This window comes from Plectropomus leopardus, chromosome 9 (assembly GCF_026936395.1).
Source record: "Plectropomus leopardus strain MGB_pleo_1.0 chromosome 9, ASM2693639v1, whole genome shotgun sequence".
NCBI lineage: Eukaryota > Metazoa > Chordata > Actinopteri > Perciformes > Serranidae > Plectropomus > Plectropomus leopardus.
The window spans coordinates 5680124-5705987 of record NC_142184.1 but is presented as its reverse complement, the minus strand read 5'-3'; the positions used below and the strand labels follow the sequence as shown (position 1 = coordinate 5705987).

At 36.4% G+C, this 25864-nt stretch overlaps 1 protein-coding gene across 2 annotated transcripts in view; it reads right to left on the bottom strand.

Moving 5' to 3' along the window:
- Window positions 1–21804, bottom strand: part of pfdn4 (prefoldin subunit 4) — an 85979-nt gene extending 64175 nt beyond the window's left edge. Inside the window, exons 1-4 of one of the 2 annotated variants that reach the window (XM_042491379.2) lie at window positions 21673–21804; window positions 19846–19953; window positions 18515–18655; window positions 14617–15316 (exon numbers count right to left, since the gene is read on the bottom strand). In XM_042491379.2, coding sequence (XP_042347313.1) covers window positions 15185–15316; window positions 18515–18655; window positions 19846–19953; window positions 21673–21699 — 408 coding nt within the window. In that variant the 5' untranslated portion in view covers window positions 21700–21804 and the 3' untranslated portion in view covers window positions 14617–15184. Of the gene's footprint in view, window positions 1–14616; window positions 15317–18514; window positions 18656–19845; window positions 19954–21672 lie in introns of those variants that run through there. The other variant, XM_088081801.1, reaches the window with a different exon arrangement.
- Window positions 21805–25864: the final 4060 nt, after the last annotated feature.

Genomic DNA, 25864 nt, shown 5'->3' with positions numbered 1-25864 from the left:
TGTTTCTATTTTCTTTGCCAGATGTTGGTAAAGGTCTATAACCAAGAACTTCAGTCATCTTTGTCTCTACTCTGCCACTAACTAGGGTGTTATAGATGTATTATGAAGATCTGGATACAACACGGAGGCGTACCTGCATCATCCGCATTACCGGGCCCATACGCCATCTAGTTTCATGATAATAAAGAGAAGGCAGACATCTTTACGGGTGATATTTCCAACACTCTGCAACTTACAAAACAATCTGGATTGATAAAAAGCGCTACAGGTAAGAGAAAAATAATGTGGAGTTTGATTTTGGGGTGAGCTGTTCCTTTAAGCTTAGTGACAGTTTAAGCTTTAGATACTTTATTAGTCTCACTATCAGGCCCTCAGTGAAATCAACACCATCAGTACTGTTATTCATAATTCGACCTCTTTCCAAAAATTCTTTAGAAGTTTTACTTTGCGATGCTTTTCTGGCAAAGCAAGTCAGCCCTCGCAGTTCTCTCATTCCATTTAATGAAGTCCAGATCATATTTAAATCTTGCACTGGCTCATTTTTAAGCCCACAAAGGAGCTCATGCTTAACTTTCCCTGCCTCAACCCACAGCAAAAAGGCCTTTCATGGTACTCATTCCAGCCAGGATTAATATTAAATACTTTGTTTTTACATTTATAAATGGGCTCGCCTGCCAGATAGTTCACAGTAATGTCAGACACATCGCTCTCGTAGGCTAGGTTATACATATTTACCTCGCTACAGAGGGTAGCATCTAGGAAAGTCTATGCCATTCAAAAGTAGCTCAGGTTTCTGCGCATAATAGCATGCTGAAATTGTAACCTTCAGCAGATAATGCAGGAAAGGTCACAACATTTACAATCATAGCAGCAGGAATGTTATTGTAAGCAGATGTTTTGTCATTGTTGTCCTATAATAAATATCCCGTATATAACCATGTGCATCTGATCTATAGTGAGTTCCAGTCAACAACATATTACATGCAACACTATTTTTCTGTACAGGGTAACATCACTGTCCCTACAAAAATGTTTTAAAAAAAGTCATATTGTCAAATGTTCTAGGTGTTATGTAAATATTGTTAAATTATCAAAATGCTCAATCCCCAGTAAAATGCACAGTCTGTATTAAGAAACTGCCTTTAAACAAGCCGTCAGGACTATGGTGAAGTTGTGATGTTACAACCAGACTATATGAAGGTAGAAACTGCAGTTACACTGTTGTTACAGTCATTTCCCAGCTGTTATGATGGTGCAGAGATGCTGAGAGAGCAAGGGCACATTATATCTCAAAATGTTTTGCACCGTTTTGCTACGGTTTCCGGATTAAACGACAAATTTCCTTGAAACGGTGTGAAATGTTGTGCAACAGGCTTTGAGGTATAATTTCTCCCATTTGGTGGGTGTTAGAGGTGATATCAAATCAGCAGTGACCTGTATAAAAACGAATGTCTAGTAGAGCTTAATTTTTGTACTTACATGTTTCGTTTACATGTCACACTTGCTTTGGTAATGAAAACATATGTTTTCAGTGCATGCCAAAAAAGCCCTTTGAACTGAACTGAATAAACTCTGCGGTTTTAAAAGGCAGTGTGCCTGCAAAACACAACAGGCCGTTCAACGCATCACTGTTTCTATTTAAATAAATGTTTTGCTACGTTTTGTCGGGGCTGAATGCAGCCCAGATGTAAAAGAGTGGGAAACACCGACCAATAGGAACAGGGCTTAAAAAGACAGGTTCTAAAACGGAGCGTTACAGGTACATTGAAGACGACAATATGAAAAAAAAATTGTTTTTTGAAACATGAAAGAATGAAAACATGTTTTAGTAGAAACCCCAAATACAAATATAAACCTGAAAATGAGCATAATATGGGACCTTTAAAGTTTAAACAAAAATATATGAATTATTAAATCAAATGTCCTCATGACATAAGCACAGGAGGAATGATTCTCCACAGTGAATGGCATTTGAGACCAATATCTTTCAAAAGCCAAAAATGAAATAGGAAAGAAAAAGCAACTTGAGAGACCAACCGATTCCACTCCCAATCCTGCCGGAGATACACAGCATGCTTCATGGACAGAATCAGTTTTACAGATGGAAAACATAAGCACATCTTTATAACCTAGTCAAGATAGTCCCATTCAACATTTAATCCAGGCTGCCAGAGCCAACTAGAATTAAACAAGACATCATAAATGAGTAAGATCAAACATTACTTTATGTCAAATATTATATCTCAGAGTAAGAGTGGTTGGCAAATCATACACAGCCCGTCACAGTTATACATTACAAATGTTGTTCCCAACTCTAATATTGTATTGTTTTGTAAGAAAATCTGCCAAACAGCGTCATATTTAATTTATCAAAGGCCCTAAAAATACTTTCTCAGCTTTTTAATGTAAGCAAATAGGTCAAACATGAACAAATGCTTTTTGGCCATGATTTTTGGGTATCTCACCATAGTTATTTCTGTCTTTGCTGTTTGATCTTCTCAATAGTTTTAAAGGGGAGGGGCTCAGTTGGAAAAGGTGATGTCATGGACACCTATAATTCCTTCAGTTGTTCAGGAGGCTTTCACAAGGAGCCAAATTATCTGCAGAGGTCTCTTAATCTCCTAAACAAACAGACCAGGTGATTTAAACGAGTAAAAACTAAATAAAGCAGTTTAACAAATTACTGTTTCACTGTTAACAATGACTGTGTATCCAACACTGTTTGGCGTGTCAGAGACGTGTCAGAGAGGCCGCTAGCCCAGCACTTGCTGATGTGTGCTCACATTTTTTATTTACTTAAGATACAAATGTTCAAGAGGTTTTTACCAGGAGCTGATTATCCTTAATATAAGCAGTTAACTTTAAAAAATCAGTGTTTTTCCAAGGGTGTTCAGCTCGTCCCGGAGGGGCTGCTAAATCTGGCAACATAGCAATCTTCGTAGACGAGGACCTGCTTCTCACGTAGATATAAACAGCTCATTCTAAGGTAACGAAAACATGACTATTCTTATTTTCAGGTGATTATATACTAAAGAAAACATACTTATTATATTATATTCCATGTCTGCCAACATATCCCCTTAAATCCTACTCAATAGACCATCAAGGATGTTAACTGTCTTACTTTTAGATAAAAACTTCTGATTTTAAACAAATTTCTAGACACTCACTTTGAAGAGATTCCATGAGGATATTAACAATAATCAGTTTCCTGTTGTTAATCTGAATGCCAACAATTTTACATCACCGATTAGAGCTCTTGAGCGCACAAATGCCCTACATATGCAGGACATGTATTGTTAAATGACGCAATCCGGATTGTTTTTGTTTTCAGCCATTGAGCTCCATCCAAAGAAACCACTTACAATCAAACTAGACTTAATTGTGCCGCATTATTATGTGTTCCTCTGCATCTCGTTTTGATAGTATTCTCCTCTGAGCTGGTCGAGTGGCCTAATTTGAAGTATTCAATTGACAATTCATTGGCAGGATGACATTAGCTTACTGGCACGCGTCAAAGTTACATTTGCCAGTTGGAGCCGACTGAAGTGTTGAAACCAAAACTGAAGTGAAAACAGCGCAGCACCTACTGAGGTGTTAATAGAGGAGATTCAGCAGCCGGATCAAGGTGAACAACACCCACAGACATCACACTGTCAGGTTTTATAATGGAATTCACAAAACTGAGGATTTATAATGGAATTCAGTAACACAGATGAGAGCAATGCTATGATTTGATGAACCTTATTGCTGCCACAATGCAGATACTGATTTTGTTTATGCTTTCATTTGGACTGCTGTCGACCAATTAGATTTAATTGGATGAGAAACAGACAAGTCATAATTCATCCTTGTTTTTCCCCTTCTATTTTACCCCATTAATTAAGCTCTGTGTATGTTTTAAAAGAGGGGAAAACATAAATACTAGAGCGATTTCAGAATCACAATATCACAAAAAAATGTCACCCGAAATGACTACCATTTGAAACCATCTTTTGTGCTTTTATTTGCAGTTGTTGGACCATAAATTGAAGCTAATTGGACGACAGTAGAGCTGAGTCGATGCCACACTAATATGACTGAAGGATCATTGGCGTAAATCTCTACTTGGGGAAAATCCTGCCGGAGTGAATGTGAAGCATTCATCTTTCTTCAGTAAATGCCATTAGAGTAACGTTGTGCAATGCACAGAGCACTGGATTGGTCTGCTGGAGCTGCCCAGTGGTCATCAGCTCAGCGTACAGAGTGGCACCAGACCACCAAGGCTGTGTACCCGAAGGTATGTGTGCTTAAAAATAACACTCCCTTCCTGGGGAAGTGAAATATGAATCCAACACCTTGTTAGCATCAAGGCTCAGAGGCTACTCGCAGGTCAGTGAAGCTGTACTTGGGCACAAAGGGAGCTTGACTTACATGCTAACGTAAGCATGTGACTGCAATATGCTCAGTGGTGTTAACATGCTGATTTTTAACACATTTGAAGTTGACATGATCTGTATGTAGAATGTTATTATGCTAACATCCGTTAATGAGTACTAAACACAAAGAGCAGCAGATAGGAATGCCATTACCTTTGCAGGTATTTACTCATAAACCAACAAATTAAACTGCTGATCAGATGATAGTGTTAGACAAAATGTCAGGGGATTATCAAAATAATCACTGCTATCCTGAAGGGACTATGAATGTCTGCACAACATGTCTTGACAATGCATTTCATAGTTGTTGAGATATTAAAGTAAAAACTAAAAATGTCACCCTCATGGTGGTGTTAAAAGGAATGTCAGGGGATCATTGACATAATTTGCATAATCATCTGGAGACCATGAATATAAGCACAAAGTGTTATGACAATTAATCCAGTAGTTCTCAAGACATTTCACTCAAGAACAAAAATGTCCACTCATGGTGGCGCTAGTGGAAAAGACAGGGGATCACCAAACCCACTTAGGAGCATGAATGTCTGTAAAAAAAAATGACAATTAATCTCACAGTGGTCAAGACATTTAAGTCAAGAACAAAAATGTTTCACTCAAGGTTGCGCTAGGCTAGAGGAAAAGTCAGGGGATCACCAAAGTCACTCGGCGTCATCATCTGAGGACCATGAACATCTGCGTCAAATTTCTTGGCAGTCACTTCAGCAGTTGTTGAAACATTTAAGTTAACCTCAGGGGAACGTGAATGTTTGTACAAAATCTCATAGCATTCAACTTAGTAGTTGTAGATATTTTAAGACTAGAACAAAGTGGTGGACTGATGCATCGACATTGCCATCTCTCGAACCACACTTCTAGTGTTCCCAAAATGGCTAAAATAAACAGTTTTCAGTGTAATGTTTCCATAAAATCAGCTTAACATCACTAATCGGAGAAAAAAATTTGGTAAGATTTAAGTTGTCCACCGCTTCTGAAGAAAAGGTTTTTGTACAATTTAAGCTGTCACCCAACAGCTTGGATGTGTCAGTTTCTTCAAGGTCTTCGCAATCTAACTGACAAATTCAGGCTTTAGTAATGATATTCATTGAAATATTTGGAGGCATTCTACTGTCGTTCATATGATAAGTTATTTGGTCTATTGTTCCATGGTGAATATGGAAATGCCTTTCTAAAGTAATACTCTTGGCATATTAGGGGCCACTGATTAAAGCAGATAACTGATGGAAACTTACGAGCTAGGACTCCCACACATTTGAGGCATTCTAGACGGATGACTGATGATACATGAGTGAAAGTTTTAATTTCCAATTCAGCAATTCATAAATGAAAGATAAACAAATCTTTAAATAAACCACTGGATGCTGGCTCTGGGACACCAATTTGTTTTCAAAGCACTTTTAAGTCCCGATTGCTGCACTGATGTCTCATGCACAAAAACACACACACACACACACACACGCACACACACACACACATGCACACACAGATGCTCACACGTGCTTAGTCCACACAAAGACTTGTCTTCATCATTCAGATGATTCATACTCTGCCGCAGTGGAATTGTGTCTTTATTGTCTTGCTGATCAACTTGACAGACAGTAATGAAATGAATGACAGAAGATATCCCAACATAGTCCTCAGCCTCAACACGTAAAATCCAGAGTCCCTGTCCACATGAAGGAACGGAATTCATTATCAACAAATTAATTAGTCTTGAAAGTCTCACCAAAAAAACTGTGGTCCATCTGCAGTAGAAACACTGTGGTAGCTGTTGGAACAAATTTCAGGGGTCTAATCATATAAAAAAATAATATTAATAATTAAATGCTGCAATAGTTTGTCTGCTTGTCAGTAGGATAACTGAAAAATTACATGACTATTTTTTATGAAACTTGGTGGAGGGGTGAAGCATAGGCTAAGGAAGAATCCATTACATTTTAAAGCAGATCCAAATCACAGGGCAGATACACAAACTATTTTTCACTTTGCAACATATGCCATTTATAGTCTGGTCCTCGACTGCACACAACTCTCACTTGGATGTCACAAGCAAATATGAAGGTGGCTGAGCCAAAATGGTGGCAGGTAGCAGTGCAGTGGCAACAGTGCTGACAGAGCTAACAGTGTTAACCTGGGAAAGTTCACAGTCACTGGGCATCCTGGGGGGTAATCAAAAGGTCTGCACTGAGGTTGTGCAACAAGGCCATCGTGCCACCATGGGTACAAACGGTATTAGTGGTGGTGTTAACAGCACCAACACTACTAACAACAGTGAAGGAGAGCTAATAGTGTTAATGTGGGGTGACCTGGGGGGTAACTGTGGGGTGGGCGCCGTGCTTTCATGATGAAGCATTATCAGCAGTTCTAACAGCCTAACAGTGCTAACAACAGGAACGGTGCTAACAACAGGAACAGTGTTGAGAGAACCAACACTGTGATCATATAGCTTGGTCCGCACCATTTAAGTACTGCTTTCACATGCACGCCCGGCACATACAATGCACAGCGACACAGCGATTACTTAGCCAGTGAAGGCATTAAAAAAAAGTTTAGCATGCTGCTATGTTAATAGTCTGAATGACGAATTGTTGACGAATCTTTAACGGCGTGAGATAGGGCATTTGGTTTTGGAGGAGGTCTCTGCTCTCGGAGTGCCCCTCTAGTTTATAAATGTGTTGGCTTACATTAGCCAAACTCGCCCTGCTGCTGTCTCCACAGATTGCTCAGATTATGCTCTGCTGCTCAGAGAACGTGGTGCTCTGAATAAGCAAACAGTTTAGTCCAACAGTGCTCCTAATTAATGGATGGTCCAATTTGTAGTGCGTAATGGTGCTCACAGTGACTATTTACAAACACACTTTGGCCTATTTGCATGTAAAAACTTAATGTTTTTGTCATGTTTGACAATTAAGTTTTCAGTATCAGAATCTAACATTTAATGTGTAACATTAACTTCTAAAATTACAATATCAGGAATGGCAGGTAGTGACGCACCTATGGAGATCACTACTCCTGACTATTTAAGAAGCAGCGTGAGACTGATAAAGTTAAAGTTTACGAGTTAACATTATTTATTTCGTTGCTTAATGTATTACTTAGCAAGAAAGCTATCACCTGTTGGTACTTACAGTTATTTATTGGTAATGTTGGATGCCCTCTAGTGGACAGAACATGTAACAGCCACATGCTTAGAGGCACTGGCAATGCAAGATCTTCATGTACACAGTGTTTAGGTACATAGTTAATATCAATAATAGGCTAAATTTGAGCATTACCATTTTTAATAAAATTCAAATATCAAAAATAATCAGGAATTACATTTAATTGAGTTTACAGAGGAAAATTGACAGTTCTTATCCGCAGTCTGAGCTGTGATGCCCTTCTGCTGCCTCCTAAATGGTACATGTCATTTGTTCACACAGATGCATCGCTGCCTCTCACAGCCCCTGACACATCTCTTCACTGCACTCAATCTTGCTTTGTGCTTTTTAAGCTTCTGTTCATAACCCCCAGTGATATAGTTTACTTGACATTCTCTCATAATGTGTTGCACTACAGCTGTCAGGACTGAAGACCCTCAAATCCTGTCCCATCACTCAGACTCTGCTGGGTTTTCAAGCTGACGGGTGCATCCTGTGGTCTCACACTTCGACTGCAAAATAACAATCAAGTGTATTATCTATTAATCTGCTCATCAGTTCTGCAGTGAGTCCATTTGCTTGATCTATAAAATGTCAGAAAATTGTGAAAAATGACCATCCTAAATGCCAAAATGACACGGTCAAATGTTTTATATTTCATTCACACTGGTATAAAAGAAAAAAGCAGCATATCCTTACATTGGAGAAGCTCCAACAGAATATCACAATAGCTGCTGATGAATTTTCTGCTGATAGATGAATCATTTCAGCTGTATTTAAGACACATATCACAGATTTCAAATCTGACCAGGCAGTCTCAGTTGCACGTCATCTTCCCCTCTTTCCTCAGCTTTCCTGACAGCTGTGAACTGTTCAATGAGGACAGAGTTTCCAAAAAGGCCAAAGAGTGAAAAAACCGACCTCCCTGCTGAAGGCAAGAGAGCAATACACTGTGTGCAAGGTTTTATGTTTGCAAATAAAGTATTAAAGGCGGCAACATAAATTGCATGGCCTTTGACTGGTAGTATGTTGCGTTGTGCTTTTGAGATCGCCCCTCACTCGTAATGAACAAAAGCTGGCTGAGACAGAACAGCTGTAAGTGATGAAGAATGGCTGAAGCTGCTATGGATTTTTCAAACCGTCTGGGTTGACTCTCCTGACATTTAGGCTAACATACAGAGACAGTGAGCAAACACAATTTTTCACTGTAGCACCAGTGCAGAAAATGATGAAGTGTGCACAAACTCTTCGAGGAAGACACCGGGCCACCTGCAAAACCTGCACTGACTGCTGGATTGTACTTTATTGAGAAAGCAGATGGTGCTGTGATCAGGAAAGTGGTCGTAGCATATCACTCTTTGAACCTTGAGCACAAATCATGAGTGTGTAAAACTCTTATTTACAAAGCGCCATCCTTTTATTCCTCCAAATATGTCTGCAATTCTCTCCAAATCTCATTCATAATTCTTCTGCAGGAGCCATGATACCAACATGTTTGGCATATTTCTGCAAAACGCAGCCAACAAACTCAAAAAAAGCTCATCTTGATTAAAGCTATTTTAACTTCACTGAGAAATTACTGGGGAGACAGAGACACCCTCTGGTCTGCTTTGGCTGTTACTGCAGTCAGCCTGAGCTTAAAAGAATGAGTGGTATGCTTTATTTTCAGACACAAATTCAGACTTTGTTCCTTCAAATTAACATATTTTGCATCCCAGAGAGGACAGTGCATGTTTTAGTAACTCTCTACAGTCCACTAAACATAACAATATGTCATATTTTAGCCTAATTGTAGAAATTTCAACAGCTGTTGTTGTAGGAAAATGCTAATAAATGAATCACCAGATTCTGGCATCCCACTGTATTTAACAAATGAGTAATAAAGGCTGCTTTAGCAGAGGTAAAAGCATTTTTAAAGGCTGTCAAAGTGTTCTAAAAGTTCCCACCAAACAAAAATATCCACATCTGTGTCATTAGAGAGGAAGCAGGGGAGCGAGAGGACAGATAGAAACGAACAGATAAAGAGAAAGAGAGAAAGAGAGAGGGGGACAGAGACAGAGAGTAAACAAGGCCATCGGGGAAATAAGTCCAGTCATTTCCATGTGTGTTGCTCTGAGCCCGGGTTTAACAAGCTGTGCATAAAGACAAGTCTGTGTGGGTGGAGTTCCTCTTAATCATAGCTATGAATGTTCAGCGGGAAACCTACTGGGAGGAGAAACTTGTTAATTGAGATCTTGATCCTCCAGAGGTGTCTGCCATAACTTCAAGCTCTCCATTTCTTTTTTTTTCTGATGTTTTATTAGCTCATGCAGGCCACACTTGAGGGCACAATTTAATGAGGTTTGTGCATTGTTGTTATTTGTGGGAGCCACCAACCATCCAGCATATATAGAGAATTATCTGCGAAAATGAGGCAAAGATATGCAGACAATAGGATCAGCATTTCACCTGGATTCGTTCTTTTAATTGTGAGGGCACGTGCAGCTTATTTTGATTCATGGATTGGTTTGCCGGGTCGCTGCAACAGCAATTACGCTAATAAAATATACGGCTTCCTTTAAGTAGTCTACACATACAACGCCAGATGAGGAAATTCTTTACATCTTCTTGTCATTTCTGTATCAGATACAGGGGATGTTGTTTCTGAAATAAGTGCCATCATATCATGACAGTCCCATCCTCTATCACAGTCTTATACAAGCCAGATTTTAATGAGCCAGTCCACTTGAATTCTGTATGTTTTACTTTCTCTGTCCTCCTGTCTCTTCTAGCATTTGTACTGTTTACCTGTAAACTGTAATTCACTCATAAGAATCCAAATAAATTCATAATACTTACTATTACTTACTAATACTTACAATACTTGAGTGCATTTAATTATTGGTTGTTTTTGGATATGTGATTTGATTAAATTATACAAAGAATAAATTGAATTAAGTTAAATTAGATCAAATATTTGTCACAAATTCATATTTATTTAATGACTCCAATGCCTAATATTTATTTTTATTTTTTTTTTAATTCAATTTAAGACATTTGAAGGACCTGCAGACACCCTGGCCTACATAAGCCCATTTGTTTTGTTTTTTGTAGTAATCTCAAAAGCAGCTGTTTTATTGTGCAAATAAAGAATAATTCCCTAATGTTCATGTACTGTATGTTTGTTATGACTCACAAGCCCTCATAGTTTTATATCTAATGTGTGCACAGGAAATGGTTTCTCCTCCTTTTGTTTCGCAGGTTTACCATTAAAAGATGCCTTTGATCTGCCAGCTCTACTCATCGCTTTATCTCCGACATGAGGATGTGTGAAGGTTTTAACTGAGTGAATCAACTGAAAACATGCTATTATTGGTGATTATTTACTCCTATTTTTGCATCTATGCTATGCTTACTTCATTTCTATTTGCCTTGTTGTTGTTTTTTACTGAGTCTAATTTGAATTTATTTTTGTAATAAACCCATTTGTTTTTTATGTTTTAAATTTCATCAGCACAGTTCTTGTCACCCATTGTGTTAGTATACTGTGCTGATAAAGACTAATTCCCAAATATTCATGTACTTTATGCAATATCATTTTGCTATGAATCACAAGCTCAGATTTTATGTTTAATGAGTTAACTTTGACATATGAGGACATGAAGATTTTAAATGTGTGAACAAAGTGGCAACATGTAATTATTGGTAATTATTTATTTCTGTTTTTGCTTCTAGGCTATGCCGATGTCATTACTCTTTGCTTTGTTTGTTTGTTTGTTTGTTATGATTGCATCTATTTTACTTTATTTTTGTAATATCCCTATAAGCCCATTTGTCTATTTATTTTTTGTTATCTCACTTGCACAATCCTTGTAATCCATAGTCAATGTACTGTGCAAATAAAGACTAATTCCCTAATATTCATGTTATGTATGTGGTAACATCATGTTATGAATTACAAGCTCTGATCATTTTAAATCTAATGTGTGTACAGGAAATGGTTTCCCTTCCTTCTGTTTCACAAGTGTGATGCATTCGATCTGCCAGCTCCTCTACTCATCACTTTATCTCAGACATGTGACCACGTGTGAAGATTTTTACTGTGTAAACAAAGTGAGTACATGTAATTATTGGTGATTATTTACTCCTATTTTTGCCTCTGTGCTAACTTCATTAATATTTTCCTTTTTAAAAAAAATAAATTTAACTTGATTTTTGTAATATGCCTACACGCCCATTTGTTTTATTTTTTTATTTTACCAGCACAATCTTTGTTATCAATTATGTAAGTGAACTGTGCAAATAGACATATTCATGTACTCTATGTATTAACATTTATTAACATGCGAAGAACCACGAGTCCTAAAATTATATCTGTGTGCACAAGAAACTGTTTCCCTTGGTCTTGTTTCACCGGTTTACCATTAAAAGCCTTTGATCTGCCAGCTCCTCTGCTCATCGCTTAATCTCAGACATGTGACCACGTGTAAAGATTTTAATTGTGTGAACACAGTGAGTACATAGAATTATTAGTTGTTATTTATTCCTGTTTTTGCCTCTAGGTAATGCTAAATTTCTAACTTTTTACAGTTTTTTGACTGACTTTAATTTCATTTTTGTAATATGCATATAAGCCCATTTGTATATGTTCTTAAACCTTACCAGCACAATCCTTGTTATTCACTAATGTGCTACTATATTTTGCAAATAAAGACTAAATCCATAATATTCATGAACTACATATATGAACATTTTGTTAAAAATCCCAAGCCCTGATTTTATATCTAATGTGTGGAGAGGAAAGGGTTTCCCGTCCTTTTGTTTCACAGGTTTACCATCAAAAGATGCCTTTGATCTGCCAGCTCATCTGCTCATCACTCCGTCTCAGGCATGTGTGCATGTTTGAAGATTTTGTTAAATGTGAGAACAGAGTGAGTACATGTAATTATTGGTTGTTATTTATTCCTATTTCAGCCTCTAGGCTATTCTAACTTCAGACCTATCTGCCTTTCCTTGTTTGTTCTCTGAGTGTCTTCTAATTTTTTAATAATTCTACATGAGCCCATTTGTTTATTACTCTCATCACACTCCTTCCTGCGCATTAATGTCACTGTATGTTTTTATTGTACAAAAAAGACTAATTCCCCAATACCAGTGTACTGTTTAAATTAGCATTTTGTTAGGAATCAAAAGTCATGATCATTTTACATCTAATGTGTGCACACGAAAGAGTTTCCCCTCCTTCTGTTTCACAAGTTTACCATTAAAAGATGTCTTTGATCTGCCAACTTCTCGATGCATCACTTTATCTCAGACATGTGAGGGCGTGTGAAGACTTTGTTAACTGTGTGAACAATCAGTCAGAATAAGAACTGTGTGGGAAAACCTTCAGGGAGTGCACTGTTGGTTTGTTTAGCTTGATAAAAGACTTAATGGCATTACATTTTTGTAAAAGAAAGATAATTAAACACTTGTGGTCAGTAATGAATGTCCGAACTATTTTGCATAGTTAAGTCAAATCAATCGGTGGAAAGTAACATATTACATTTACTGGAGGGCAAATTTGAGGTATTTGTACTTAATTGCATTTTACGCTACTTTAAACTTCTCCACTACATTTCAACGGGACATATACTTTTTACCCCACTACGTATCTTTTACGGCTACACTTTCAAGCTACTTTTCAGATTCATATTTTAAAGTAAAAACACATATGATAAGTTTAGAAATACAATGTATAATTAAAGATTAGACCAATGGTTAACAACTTCTGGACTCTTAAAAAAAACATTGTTTTTTAGGGGGGCCCTGTCATGTTTAAGATGTCTAGGAGTTGTTGGCTGCTGGCTGATGCATCAGCACTGATCTATTTATGTAACACTGTAAAATGATATTAATGGGCAGGTCGAGGGTTTTTTTTGTGTTTTTGCATAATGTACATCTTGCTGTTGACACGTTTGTTCTTTTATTCAAGTGGGATTTAAATGAAGAGTGATGGAAGTATCATAATACTTTGAGAGATATGCTTTTAGGAGGGGCTGCTTTAATTTAAAATGTTGCTCCATAACAACTTAATTATGAGACATCTTTAATTTTATATGTCCATAGAGGAGCTTTTATTCTGTTTTCACGAACTAGAGCTGGGGCCTGTGTGGTGTTGTACTGTGCTCTGTATGACTGACAGAATACTGTGTTTGGTTTGGAGCTCATGAAGAACAGATGCTGCTCTGCCTACAGATACTGAGGAGCCTAATAAACAACAGGAATTTAAAGGAGAACTTCTAATGGAGAACTTTAACAATGTGATTTGCGTGCTTTTACTTGAGTAAATAATCTGAATACTTCTTTCACCACTGGTAATATCAGTGTAGTAATGTATTTTTGAAATACTACTTAATACTACAGAGCAGATTAAAACAAATTATCAGTTTTGAATTAAATTTGCTTCACAACATAAGACCTAACTTGTTTGTTTCAGATGTCAGAAAAACGACAGACCGTCATCCCTCCAGAAAGATTGTCCAAGTCATTTGTTTCAAGGACAATCTCTACAAAAAACCCAATTTATCTTACCTAACTTTCCTAACTATAATACCTTAAATTTCCATCTATGTATTGCAGACAGTCCTGTGGATTTTGTGGCTAAGTTTCAAGTGCATTTTACATACTAACATTTTGTGCTAAATCGTGTCTAACTAAACTACTACGATAACTACTTTGTCATTGCATATTAAAACTATTAAATTTGGTTGGCAGCGATACACTCCATTAAGCAGCATGAATAAATTCATGTACTACAACAGGAAATATTCATTTAATATATAAAAACTATGGCCAAAGATTTGTCCTCATTCAAAGTGAAAGTTTGAGAACAGAGAGTTGTATGCTGTACAGACTGCCAAAGTCCTTGAGGCAAATTAATAACATTGACAAATATATATATATATATATATAGCATGTTAGCTCCGTATGTAACTCTATTTCTGATAGGTTAATTGGGTGCAAATATTTCAGGTTTTCATTTAATATAGTGGGTAAAAGACAAAAAATGTGTAAATCAGTGACAGAAGGAACTAATTTAATCAACTCGATTTGCCGTGGCAACACCACAAACTTTGGGAGTAAAGGTCAAGCAGATTTCAGTCATTAATACAGACAGCACAGTGCACTGATGTGTCAGAGACATTTTGTTAATTTCGTCGTGCCTTTAGTGTAGTCAAACACAAAGTGAGTCCACAAATGTAACAAGTCCAGAACGTTAAAATTGTCAGGAGTTAAAATACTACACAGCTGTTGTGTTTCTCTTTTTTTTTACTTGAGTTTGATTAACAGTATAAAAAAAAAAGAAGAAAAAGATATGAGCATCGTGACCAATTAAAATCCGTTAGAAATGATGTGCATTTATTTAGTATCCAAATCTTTACTTTTGTTGTCCTTGTGAATTGGTTTGCCAAAGCTAAACTGAAGAATCAAACAACATCTGTGTAAACAAAAGCCAGAAGCTAGAATCTAAGCCGTTCATGCTGAGTCCTACTTGATGTTCTGTTTGGCAAACGCTCTGTGAATCTGATACGAGAGCCGCGTGAAAAAAGTCCGTGTTGGGGCAGCTGTCAAAGTCCATTTCACAGCTCAGCTTTCATCTGCCTCCAGGTTAATGTTGTTACCAAACTTGGCATACAGTTGGACCTTCAGATCCCCCAATACTTGCTGTATCGCTGACACCCGTTCCTCAAGGCCTTTGACCTCCTGCTCCAGTGTTTCCTGATTACAGAACATAAACTCCAATTACACGACAAACACTACAAACCCCACATGACGCATGCAACTATGAAGGACGAAAAATGACTAGTCTCAATAACTAAATAAATAAATAATTGTATAAATAAATACAGAAATAAGTAAATAAATACAGGATTAAAAAAAAAAAAAAAAAAAAAAGACTGAATAAGTAAATGCAGAGGTTAGGACCTCCTACCTTATTAGAAAAAAACACAGAAAAACCAAAATAAATAAATGTGATTAAGCAAAAATGTAGAAATAAAAATAAAATATTCATGTCTTCTTTATTTATGAACTGTTTTTTATTAATTTTTGCATTTATCTATTTATTTTCATATTTCTTTCAACGTGTATTCATTATTTTTTGTGTATGAAAATTTAATAGCTTATTTTTATTGTTTTGTTTATTTACATATTTATATTTCCATTCATATATTTATTATATATTTATTTATATTTATTTATTTCTGAATTTATTCATTCCTGCATTTTTTTATTTTATATATTTAAACATTTATTTAAGTATCTATTAAGTTATTTTTTCGTCCTCCATAAGCAACAGTCTGATTTAAAACATTCTTCCAATTTGTTTTTAATAAATTTTCCCAACTAACTGACTTGATATTCTAAAGGCGGGAGGAGAACGTGATGAGGAAAGAAAAAAAGTGTAAAAATTACCTTGCATATAAACGTGCACTAAATTTGTCTTTCGCTGTGTGATGCAGACTGCTCCACATCAATAAATGCGGGCCTGTGTAGTTTGCTTTGTTGCGAGATGAAGCAGCAGCAGATAGAAGGACAAACAGAAGTGACAGAGAGGAGGACAAGATCTGATCTCTTTCTGTAGTTTAGCAGCTATGAAGCACTGATTCAGCTCAGCCTCTCATCTAAAAGGTGCTCAAGCATCTCAAGCACCCCAAACTGCTCCGGACCGTTTCTTCCTGTTCCAGTGCTCTGGATCGACTGTCACTGCCAGCACGCATAAAGGAATAGTTCAACATTCTATGAACTTTGCTATTTGTTTTCTTGCCAAGAGTCAGATGAAAAGATTGATACCACTGTCATGTCTGGAGTATTGTAGTCGTCACAGTGCAGTGATGTTGCTAGGTCTGTGTCCTGCGTCCACGACGCATTAAAATCTGAAAGAACGCAATATCGATGTGTCCTGGGGACACAAACTTATTTGACAATGCTACATTGTCCGTGTACAAATCCTTTTGAAATCATAAAAAAAGTAGCGTTGTGTCACTTGACTTATTTTCAAAATACTTCTCTTGTGAAACTTGTGTTTTGGATACGATTATCACACTACTGTGTCAGGAATGTTTTTGTTCATACATTCCTGTCATAACATGAGCCGTGACAGCAGATGCTTTATTCAGTCATGTCGATGATGACCCGATGATGCTTTACCGTCCAGGGGACGAGCTGGGTTGAAATAGTCTTAAATCCTCATAAAGATGGAGAATAAATATAGGAGTAATAATAATAAATAATATAGTATCTTATATTTTTTAAAAATAGATTATAACAAAGATTATTAGCACATTTTGTTTTCTTGATATTCAACATAATATATTTTGTATAGAGACAGTATATGAAGATAAATATACAATACATGGTTTTGTAAATAAAGCTTTCAGATTTGGAATTTCATTGTTTAATTTTCAGATACTTTTTCAACATACATGAATATAACCATTATTACTATTGGGGACTCGTGACATTGAAAACCTATCAATGTCACTGTGATAAATGAAAAATTCATTTTCAACATACAAGCATATATATTGTACTCTATATGAAATATATAAATATGAAAGAAAATATGAAATTACATCAGTCAATCAATAAAGGTGAAATTCATGTATGTGAATTTTTCAATTTTGTAACGCATTTATTGATATAAAATGGAATTTATGTATATACCAAAGCGTTATTTCTGACAGCATGGCAAATAAACAGCGTGTGTCAGACTTACAGATTATTTTTGTGTATTTGTGATTTGCAGAAGCTCAGCAGTAACTAATAGAAAAGGCATCGAGCAGTATCTGTGCAGGCACCGAAAGTAATTATCAACAACAGCACAACCACATTTGTCAAACCATGCGCTCAGTGAGAAAGTCTGGATAGGTTTTGAATTTTGTGTGCACCTCAACTAATTTATTCCCACCTTAGTGCACACATCAGAATTTCTTTTGGGCCACTATGACATCTCTCTTCATGAAAGTACAAATAGGACAGAGAAGCAAAAATAAATTAACATGTTGCAAGAACGGACGAATGAAGCATGTGAAAACCTCAACTTCAAAACCTTTCGCTTTTCAATCTAGTTTCTCATCTTAAAAAAGGCATGTGAGAGGGACAACTTGAATACCTTATTAACACTTAAGGCCTCAGTCACACTGAGACATGACTATTATATCGTTGGCTGTTTTACAACCTAGACTTTATTGTGTTTATAATCGGCTGCTTCTCACTGATTAAAAAAACTGTCTAACGAGTCAATAATATGGGATTTCAGGAATATAAGTAAATACCATATTTTTAAAACAGTAAGTTCACGGGACAGTCAGATGTCTTTATGCTTCACCGATACACTCGAGCTTCACAGGCTTAATTTTGCTTAGAGGCAGATATTTGTGTAAAACAAACTCCTTGTAACTTCATATAAAAGCATTTAGTCTGGCTCTGTTCAATACAGCTGAGTTCTGAAAAGACCATTTTTTGTATCTTTATTCAGTGTAACTTACTGTTAAAGAATGTATTGTATATAATAATATATTGTACCACAAAAATCCATGCTTCATTCGCTGAATCATGGATCATGATGCAATTTTGCATCGAAGTAAGTAGATAAAAATAATCATGATCAATAAAATGTCAGTCCCAGATGGGACAGAAAACAGTTTATGATCTAACATTTTGTTGTTTTATATAAGACTAGAGTAAACTTTTTTATTAGACAAAACTAAAATAACATGAGTAAATTGTCTTTGGTGTTTCTGTACTTACCGTCACTTTTCTAGAAGCAAACTGCTCATCAAATGACTTTCTAAATATTTCATTATAGGTTAAATTCTCCTCCATAGTCTTTAAACTTGATGACTTTGGCTTGATGAGTGTTTTTTACTCATGATTATTAGTCTGAAGACTGCAAAAAGGTATAAAGAAACCTACCTTGGCAGCCTCCAGCATCTCTTGTGTTTCTTCCTGGGTGTGACTGACAAAGACGTCCCCAATTTGATACGGGATCAATAGAGAGTCGTCGTCTAACATCATTAGGTCGTCGCTGGCATCCTGCAAGTTCTGCAGAGATTTCTGCAGGGAGACATTAGCAGACCATTACAGAAACTCAATTAGGGCTGTTAACAAATAAGTATTAACAATTTAGCAGCTACATCGCCCTTCAGACCCAATTTAACTGTAACCCATTTGAACAAATAAAGTTTCAATGGAATCAATCAGTGTTGTTTCAATACGTTTTCAAAGGCTGTATTCTGTAGCTCCGATGAGTCATACCATGTTAATCTAAGAGGTGTTAAATAGATGTGCATGTAGACTAATGTCTATAAACAGATATGTGCATATGAATGCAGAACCTGTAGGCGATGGGACAAGATTCATCTGCTTTCTGTTTGTAGCCTGAGTTGTATTGGCCAGTCCTGTTTAAGTGGGCTTTTGTTGCATGCAGGCAAACAGACTGTGTGGAGGGCACAAAAATGCAGAACGCACTGGCCAAAATTCAATCTCAGGACCCATCGGTTATCGTCTCATGACAATTAATTTATTTTATTTTATTGGTTTTTTAAAAATGTATCTGCATTCATTTACAGACATCTGTTTACAAATCGTCACCAGACCAGTAGTTAATGGGTTCCAAAATTGCTAAACCAACTATAAACAATGCCTGGCACGCAGAGGAGAAAATCTTGGCTCAGTTATTCAGAATGTGGATATCCGCTGACTACATCTGAAACTCAGAAATATTGCCCCTTGAGGCTAAATTGTAGTCAGACTGAGGGTAGACTAACTATTAGAAACACCTCTCAGTAAACATGCATAAAAATCAACAGCAGCACAAACTACAGCCTTCAAAATGGCAAAAAAAAATCACTCTGCACCTTCTTAAAATACTTAAACTAATGAAAACAGAACTGCCACAACAGACTGCATATGCATATTAAAATATTATTTTAATTATCCCGCAACTGAGTGTAGTACATAATCGTATGTCAGTCAGTTAGGAGACACAGTATCATGTCTGAACACAATCATATTATTCCCAAACCCTGTGAGTGTCCAAAATATTTCAAAATATGACTTTTGTAACCTTGAATGACCAAACAGTGAACCCAGAGTGTGTGATATTTACAACACACAGTTCTTTCTAAGCCCTGTGATACTATGGCGACCTGTCCAGGGTGTACCCCGCCTCTCGCCCACCCGTGACCCTTACGAGGACAAGCATTACAGACAATGAATGAATGAATGAATGAATCAGTTCTTACTTTCTTTGCCTCTATTTCATTTTTCAGCTCCGTCATCCGATTCGTGTTCCTGGCAAATTTATTGATCTTCTGTTGGTCTTCAAAAGTGACATTGACATCTTCAACTGCCTGCAAAAAAGAGGAAAGAGTTAAAGCTCTGGTTAATGGAAGCACTGGAGTACAACAAGTACATTCAAGTACTGACATATAATTAGGTAATTGTATTTTACTTCAGTATGTCCATTTTCTGCTACTTGATATTTTTACTCCACTACAATTCAGACAGAAATAATATTGTACTTTTTACTCCACTACATCTATTTGATGCTGCAGCTGTCTGCAATGTAGCCACTCTGGCAGCTGTCAGATTACGTCCTCTAGAACTGCTTGTTTTTGCCACTGACAGGTTCAGATTGTTACTGTGTCAGTCCACAAAATGCCTTGAGTGGTAATGTCTCCTCAACACTGGACCAATTTAACAAAAAAAACTTGTTCCAATCAGACACTTTGACACAAAACATGGGAAAATATGGTCCAGACTGAAAAACACTCTTCAAAGTCAACCCCACCTTCACCTGGTGCAACATTAAACTAGTACAGTTACAAATAAATGTTACAGTTACAAACAATTATACTTCAATACTACATTATTCAGTAATGGGCCATTTGGCATCATGAGTACTTTTGCTTTTGGTGTACATTTTGAAGGTAGTATTTATTTATTTAATCATATAGATTATTTTAAGGGACAATGTAATTAACACAGTACAACTTGCAGCTGTTAGTCGATGTGAGGGTCTAAGGACAGGAGTGTCGTGCTGTAAAGCCCTCTAAGGCAAATTGTGATTTGTGATTATGGGCTTTATAGGATTAATGTCATCTTTAGTGTCATATTATTAATCAAAGTATTTCTATAGTTTATTTGATAGGGACAATTAGAGTTACAAACAAAGCTGTAGTAACTGATGTTTCACATATAGAGATTATAGCTATTGCTAATTTCCAACCCGACTCTAGTTAGACTTTTAGCAAGGAAAAAGAAGAAAAACATACAATAGCTTGCACACAATAACAGTTATTGTAAAAAAGGTTCATGTTTATATCAAGATAACAGAAATACAACATACTCGTACAGTAAAAAATAATAAAATAAAAAAGTTAAAAAAAAACCCAAATATGAATGTTACATGCAATTACAACAATTCAGCATCATAAAATAGTTAAAAATACTCACATATCTCATTTTGCTTCAGCTAACCATTAACACTGTTGTCAAACATTTTAATATCTTGTCTTCTGAAGTGAAAAAGTGAATGAAAGACTTGCTACAGAGTATGTCTACATGGTGGTATTACTACTTTAACTAAGTAAAATATTCTTATAGTATTTATTTCCCCAGTTGTTGTTTTCGCCAGTTAAAACCAAAACCTGCTGGTTCACCGCCGTTAGCTTAACGCTGTGTATGAATGGCCAAATTAGCTTCGGTTAGCTAGCAAGCTACAGACGACAGCTTGAGTTTTATCCTGCTACCGCTGCCGACTACAAAATACCTACCTTAGCTGGTTATAATCATCATAATCAGGCTGGTTAATTGTCAGAGCACTCGGTAAAATTACGTTAAACACGGAAAATCTAGCTAGTGGGTTAGCTAACTAGCTTAACGGTAGCTAACGTACTGCCGTTGACAGCTGCACGAGGGCATGACTGTGATTTTTAAACATGCCGAGCAAAAGCAATTATAGCTTTTTTACCCCAAATACACCGCGACTGTTTTATTTAAACTTCCAAAATAGACTGACACATGGTGTGGCGAGGATAAAATACAATTTCTGTTGATTTAATACTTACTACAGGTCCCTTCATAGTGGCTGCCATGTTGGCTTCCTCGACTGCAGAAAGGCGGCGGCGTTCAGCAGCCCGCTTTAACTTTACCGCCACCTACCGGGGAGTCACCACTACTGTCAGAATCAGGCACTACAGTGTAAACACACACAGGGAGTTAGACTTTTCTCACTCTAAATGGAGACTACACATACCGAATATAGGTAAACAGGTAAAAACAAGGACAACAAAAAAGATCAAAGGTACACATAATCACTTGACTACTGTAAATATTTCACTAGGGGAGAAAAGAAGGGGAGAAGATGACTAGTTGAACAGGTTGTGCAAGCGGCGATCGTAAAATCGCACATCCAGAGACCTCCCTGGGGCAGTCAGCCTTCTCCATAAAAGGCTCTGAAATGTGGAAAACACTACCAACCTAAATGAAATTATTTTTAACAAAAGTAACTATTTTTAATGTCTTTTAGTTGAGTGATGTAAGTGTACATAACATTGATTTTTTTTACTGTTACTGTATGTTGTAATTCAGTGTAATCTTGATGTAAATGTGTACCTTTCTGTATATATATATATATATATATATATATATATATATATATTTATTTTTTACCATTACTGTTACTGTGTGCATGCTATTGTGTGTAGCCTTGATATCTTTTCTTTTTTTCCTTCTTTTTCTTTACTAAATGCCAAACTTGGGTCAGGAGTTGGAAACTAACAACAGCTATAATCTCTATATCTGAAACATCAGTTACTACAGCTTTGTTTGTAACAGGCGAAAATTGGACTATGTTAACTCAAATTGTCCCTATCAAATAAATTATGTAAATAAATTAATAATATGACACTAAAGATGACATTAATCCCATAAAACCTGCCGGTTCTCTTCACTTCACATGGCAATTAAAATTCGCATAAAACAGACTTGAGTTACATAGAATTATCAGATGAAACAGTTGCACAAAGAAAGTCTGGACTCAGTAGATTTCACCAGTTTTAAACTCATTCAGGTCCCAATTTCTTGAAGCTTAAGATCATTCTTCAGACTGGTCCATGCTGTAGGTGCACCTAAAAGCTTTTTTTCCCCAATTCAGTTCTGACTTTGGGCACAACATGTCGCAAAAAGTCCTGCAAACTGCGATAATAATCCTCATATTTCATAATCAAAAGGGAAGATAAGGCACGTAGGAATTTTACCAAGAATAGCTCTGTAAATAAAATCACACCAGTGACTGGGTGTGCACAAAGCAGGCCCAGTCACTTTTGAGTATAAGACACAATAGTGAGTTATGTGGCATCAAACATGACTTTTCATTTATGGCTAGCGAAGGGACTGTGCTTTATTTATCAGAGGAGGGAGGTGGCTGGGATATGACTTTGTTTTTTGTGTTGTTTTGTTTTGTTTTTCACCTTCCCAGAAGCTACAAATATTGAGCCTTCCTGAGAAGTCTGGGGAAAATGCACAATCCTCCCTCCACCATAAATTATTTGTTAGATTTAAAAACTTACCCTTTGATCTTTGAAAGTGCAAAGCTGAAGACCTGTTAAAATCCTCAAGTTGGAAAAAAGCCTTCATTTTTTAAATATTGTCATAAATGCTGGTTAGTTAGTGCAGAGTGTTTATTTTTTATTATTTATTTCAATTGATTTTTATTTTTGGCAACATTTTAAATAGGACATGTAGCCCGGAATAAAGTCATTTTGATGAATCAGAAATTTTTTTTTCAGCTAAGATTTGGTTATTTATTTATTTTTTTTGTTGTTGTTTCTCCTGACAGAAGCATTTCTTGCACATAATGTGTTCAAGAACCGTCGCAAATGTGAAAATAATTTCTGTTTCTGCAGTTTCTGGCTATGATAAATGGTGTAATTTTGGTGATCAAAAATAAAACTTTTTTTCTTTAAAAATTGCAACAAAAAACAACCATTTTAAGTTGTATGCCCCTCCCATAAGCCCAGAAAGTCCCTCCCCAGTGCTTCAAAAACTATTTGACATGCCCCGCCCCTCTTTTTGCACCACCCTTCCCTCTCATAAAAACTGAACAGTCCCTAAGATGCTTGATCAGGTTCATCAAAAATAACAATGTAGCCGGTTTGATTTATAATTACCATCAATTATCTCTATAAATGTGCTTACAATATGTCAAACAAGTTATTTTATCAACCGGAACTGCTGTTCTGTAAATATTTCTACAGCAAACAGTACTGCACCCAAGTTCAAATATTTACTGAATAACTCTGCAGAGCTGGAGCACTATTAATCCAATTGAGACGAGCTGCAGAAGATGAATGAGGTGAACCACATCAAAAATACGTCAGTGCTCTTCCATGGTTTCTGCAAGCCGGCAGTATCATGAGAAATCACATTGTTTTGACTAAATCCTGATTTGCCATTTCTTTCCAGTAGTCTTAAAGGTGAACTTATTCAGAATTTATTCATGTTATTCCTTTGGTCTAAGACAGTCCAAAAAATATTTGTAAATATGCACAACTCTCTCCAAAATCCAAAAACTAGAATGTTAAAACTCATATATAAAGTCCGGAGATGCTCCACAGACAATGAATTAGGTAAGATTTTTGACAAAACTACAGTATGATAAAACTCATTTGTGTATAAAAAAGAACACAAACATTTTAGGGTTCAGAAAATCAGTGCCATTGATTGTCTGTGAAGCAGATCCAGACTTTATACTATAGACCAGTGATACTTAATTTAGAACTACTTCCGAGAAATGTCCTAAAATCCTAGAAATATTCACCAGCAGGCAATACGGATGTTTTGGCTTCACTTTTGGTTAGGACTGCAGCAGCAACTATCACTAGAGCAGCCCGGGTCCTTTAGAGTGAAAAAAAAGTCTGCTGGGATTGTGTCACTTTTGGAGCCAGCCTCACAGCACTGTTAGAGGAGCTGCAGGAACTGTTTTTTGAACTTCCGCATTGGCTTAATTTTTCCGCCTTGGAGGTTGCCATCTGCTTCACCCTATAACAACACACGTTTGAGACTTTCTTTTTTTTCATGGCTTTGAGAGAGAGGAGCTCATGATCACAAATACTGATTGAACGTTTCTAGGTCACGGAAATAACACATCAGAGTTCTTCATTTTGGTGGTGTTCACTGTAAAATCAATGGCCTTTTTGTTGCACCACTGATAAAAGTAATACCATGCATTCATGAAGAGTTTGCTTGAGGTCTCTCAGCTGCAGGCTTTGCATGGAGTCAAAAGTGCACGATCCAATCAGGGGAATCCAACTCCCACCTCAATGTGCATGCAGGCTATAGGCGACAATCGGGACATTGTGTTCATGGATTCCAAGCCTCGTCATAATAAAGTCACAAATAGGCCTACTGCACATCTCAAGTTTTTCAGCTGTTTAAACACATTCATACTTTGTGGTTTGATTTGCATAAACGGGCTTTTGTCAGCATGATCACAGCACATTCGCTCACAAAAGCAGCAAATAAAACGTAAAGATGAGAGTGATTAAAGCAGGAAGGAATCATTTGGTGAACTAAAGTCAGTTTCTTTGATCTGTGGATGTCTCTCAGACTGGCCCGTTCGTATTGATGCATCGACAAGCCATCAAAGACATTTAAATATGACAATGTGGAAGTCTTTAAAGACAGATGATTTAATTACACAGCTCTTGATTAACTGTGATAATAAAGCAAAAAAGGCTCCGTGCAACTCAAAAAAGCTCTTATCAAACAATATAAAAGAAATATAGTAGTTATTTTTAGGCATGTGTCAGTCTGATTTTTTTAATTGTCTCACTATCTACAAACCCTGACTCTGTTTAAAAAAAGAAATCCTGATGATAATGATGCCTACAGTTTGATACCTAAAAAATTAAATAACTGGTTTAACCCTTTGAAACCTGAGCAAACTGGTATAATTTATTTAAAAAATATGTGAAGGTAATGAGCAACAAAAGAACAAAAGAAGAAATTACCCCAAAATTAGCAAGAAATTAGTAAAAACTATGAGAAAATACCTGAAAATTAGTTTTAATTTAAAATAAATAAATAAAAATAAAAAAAGAAAATATTAAATAAATAATATTAAAATATAATAACAAGTATGTAATATAAATTCAAATATGTCATTTTGTGATAATTAGCCATAAATACACTTTCTCCCCATGTTTTTTTAAATAATGTTCTAAACATACTAATTTTCTGCAATTTCTTACCAAGTTG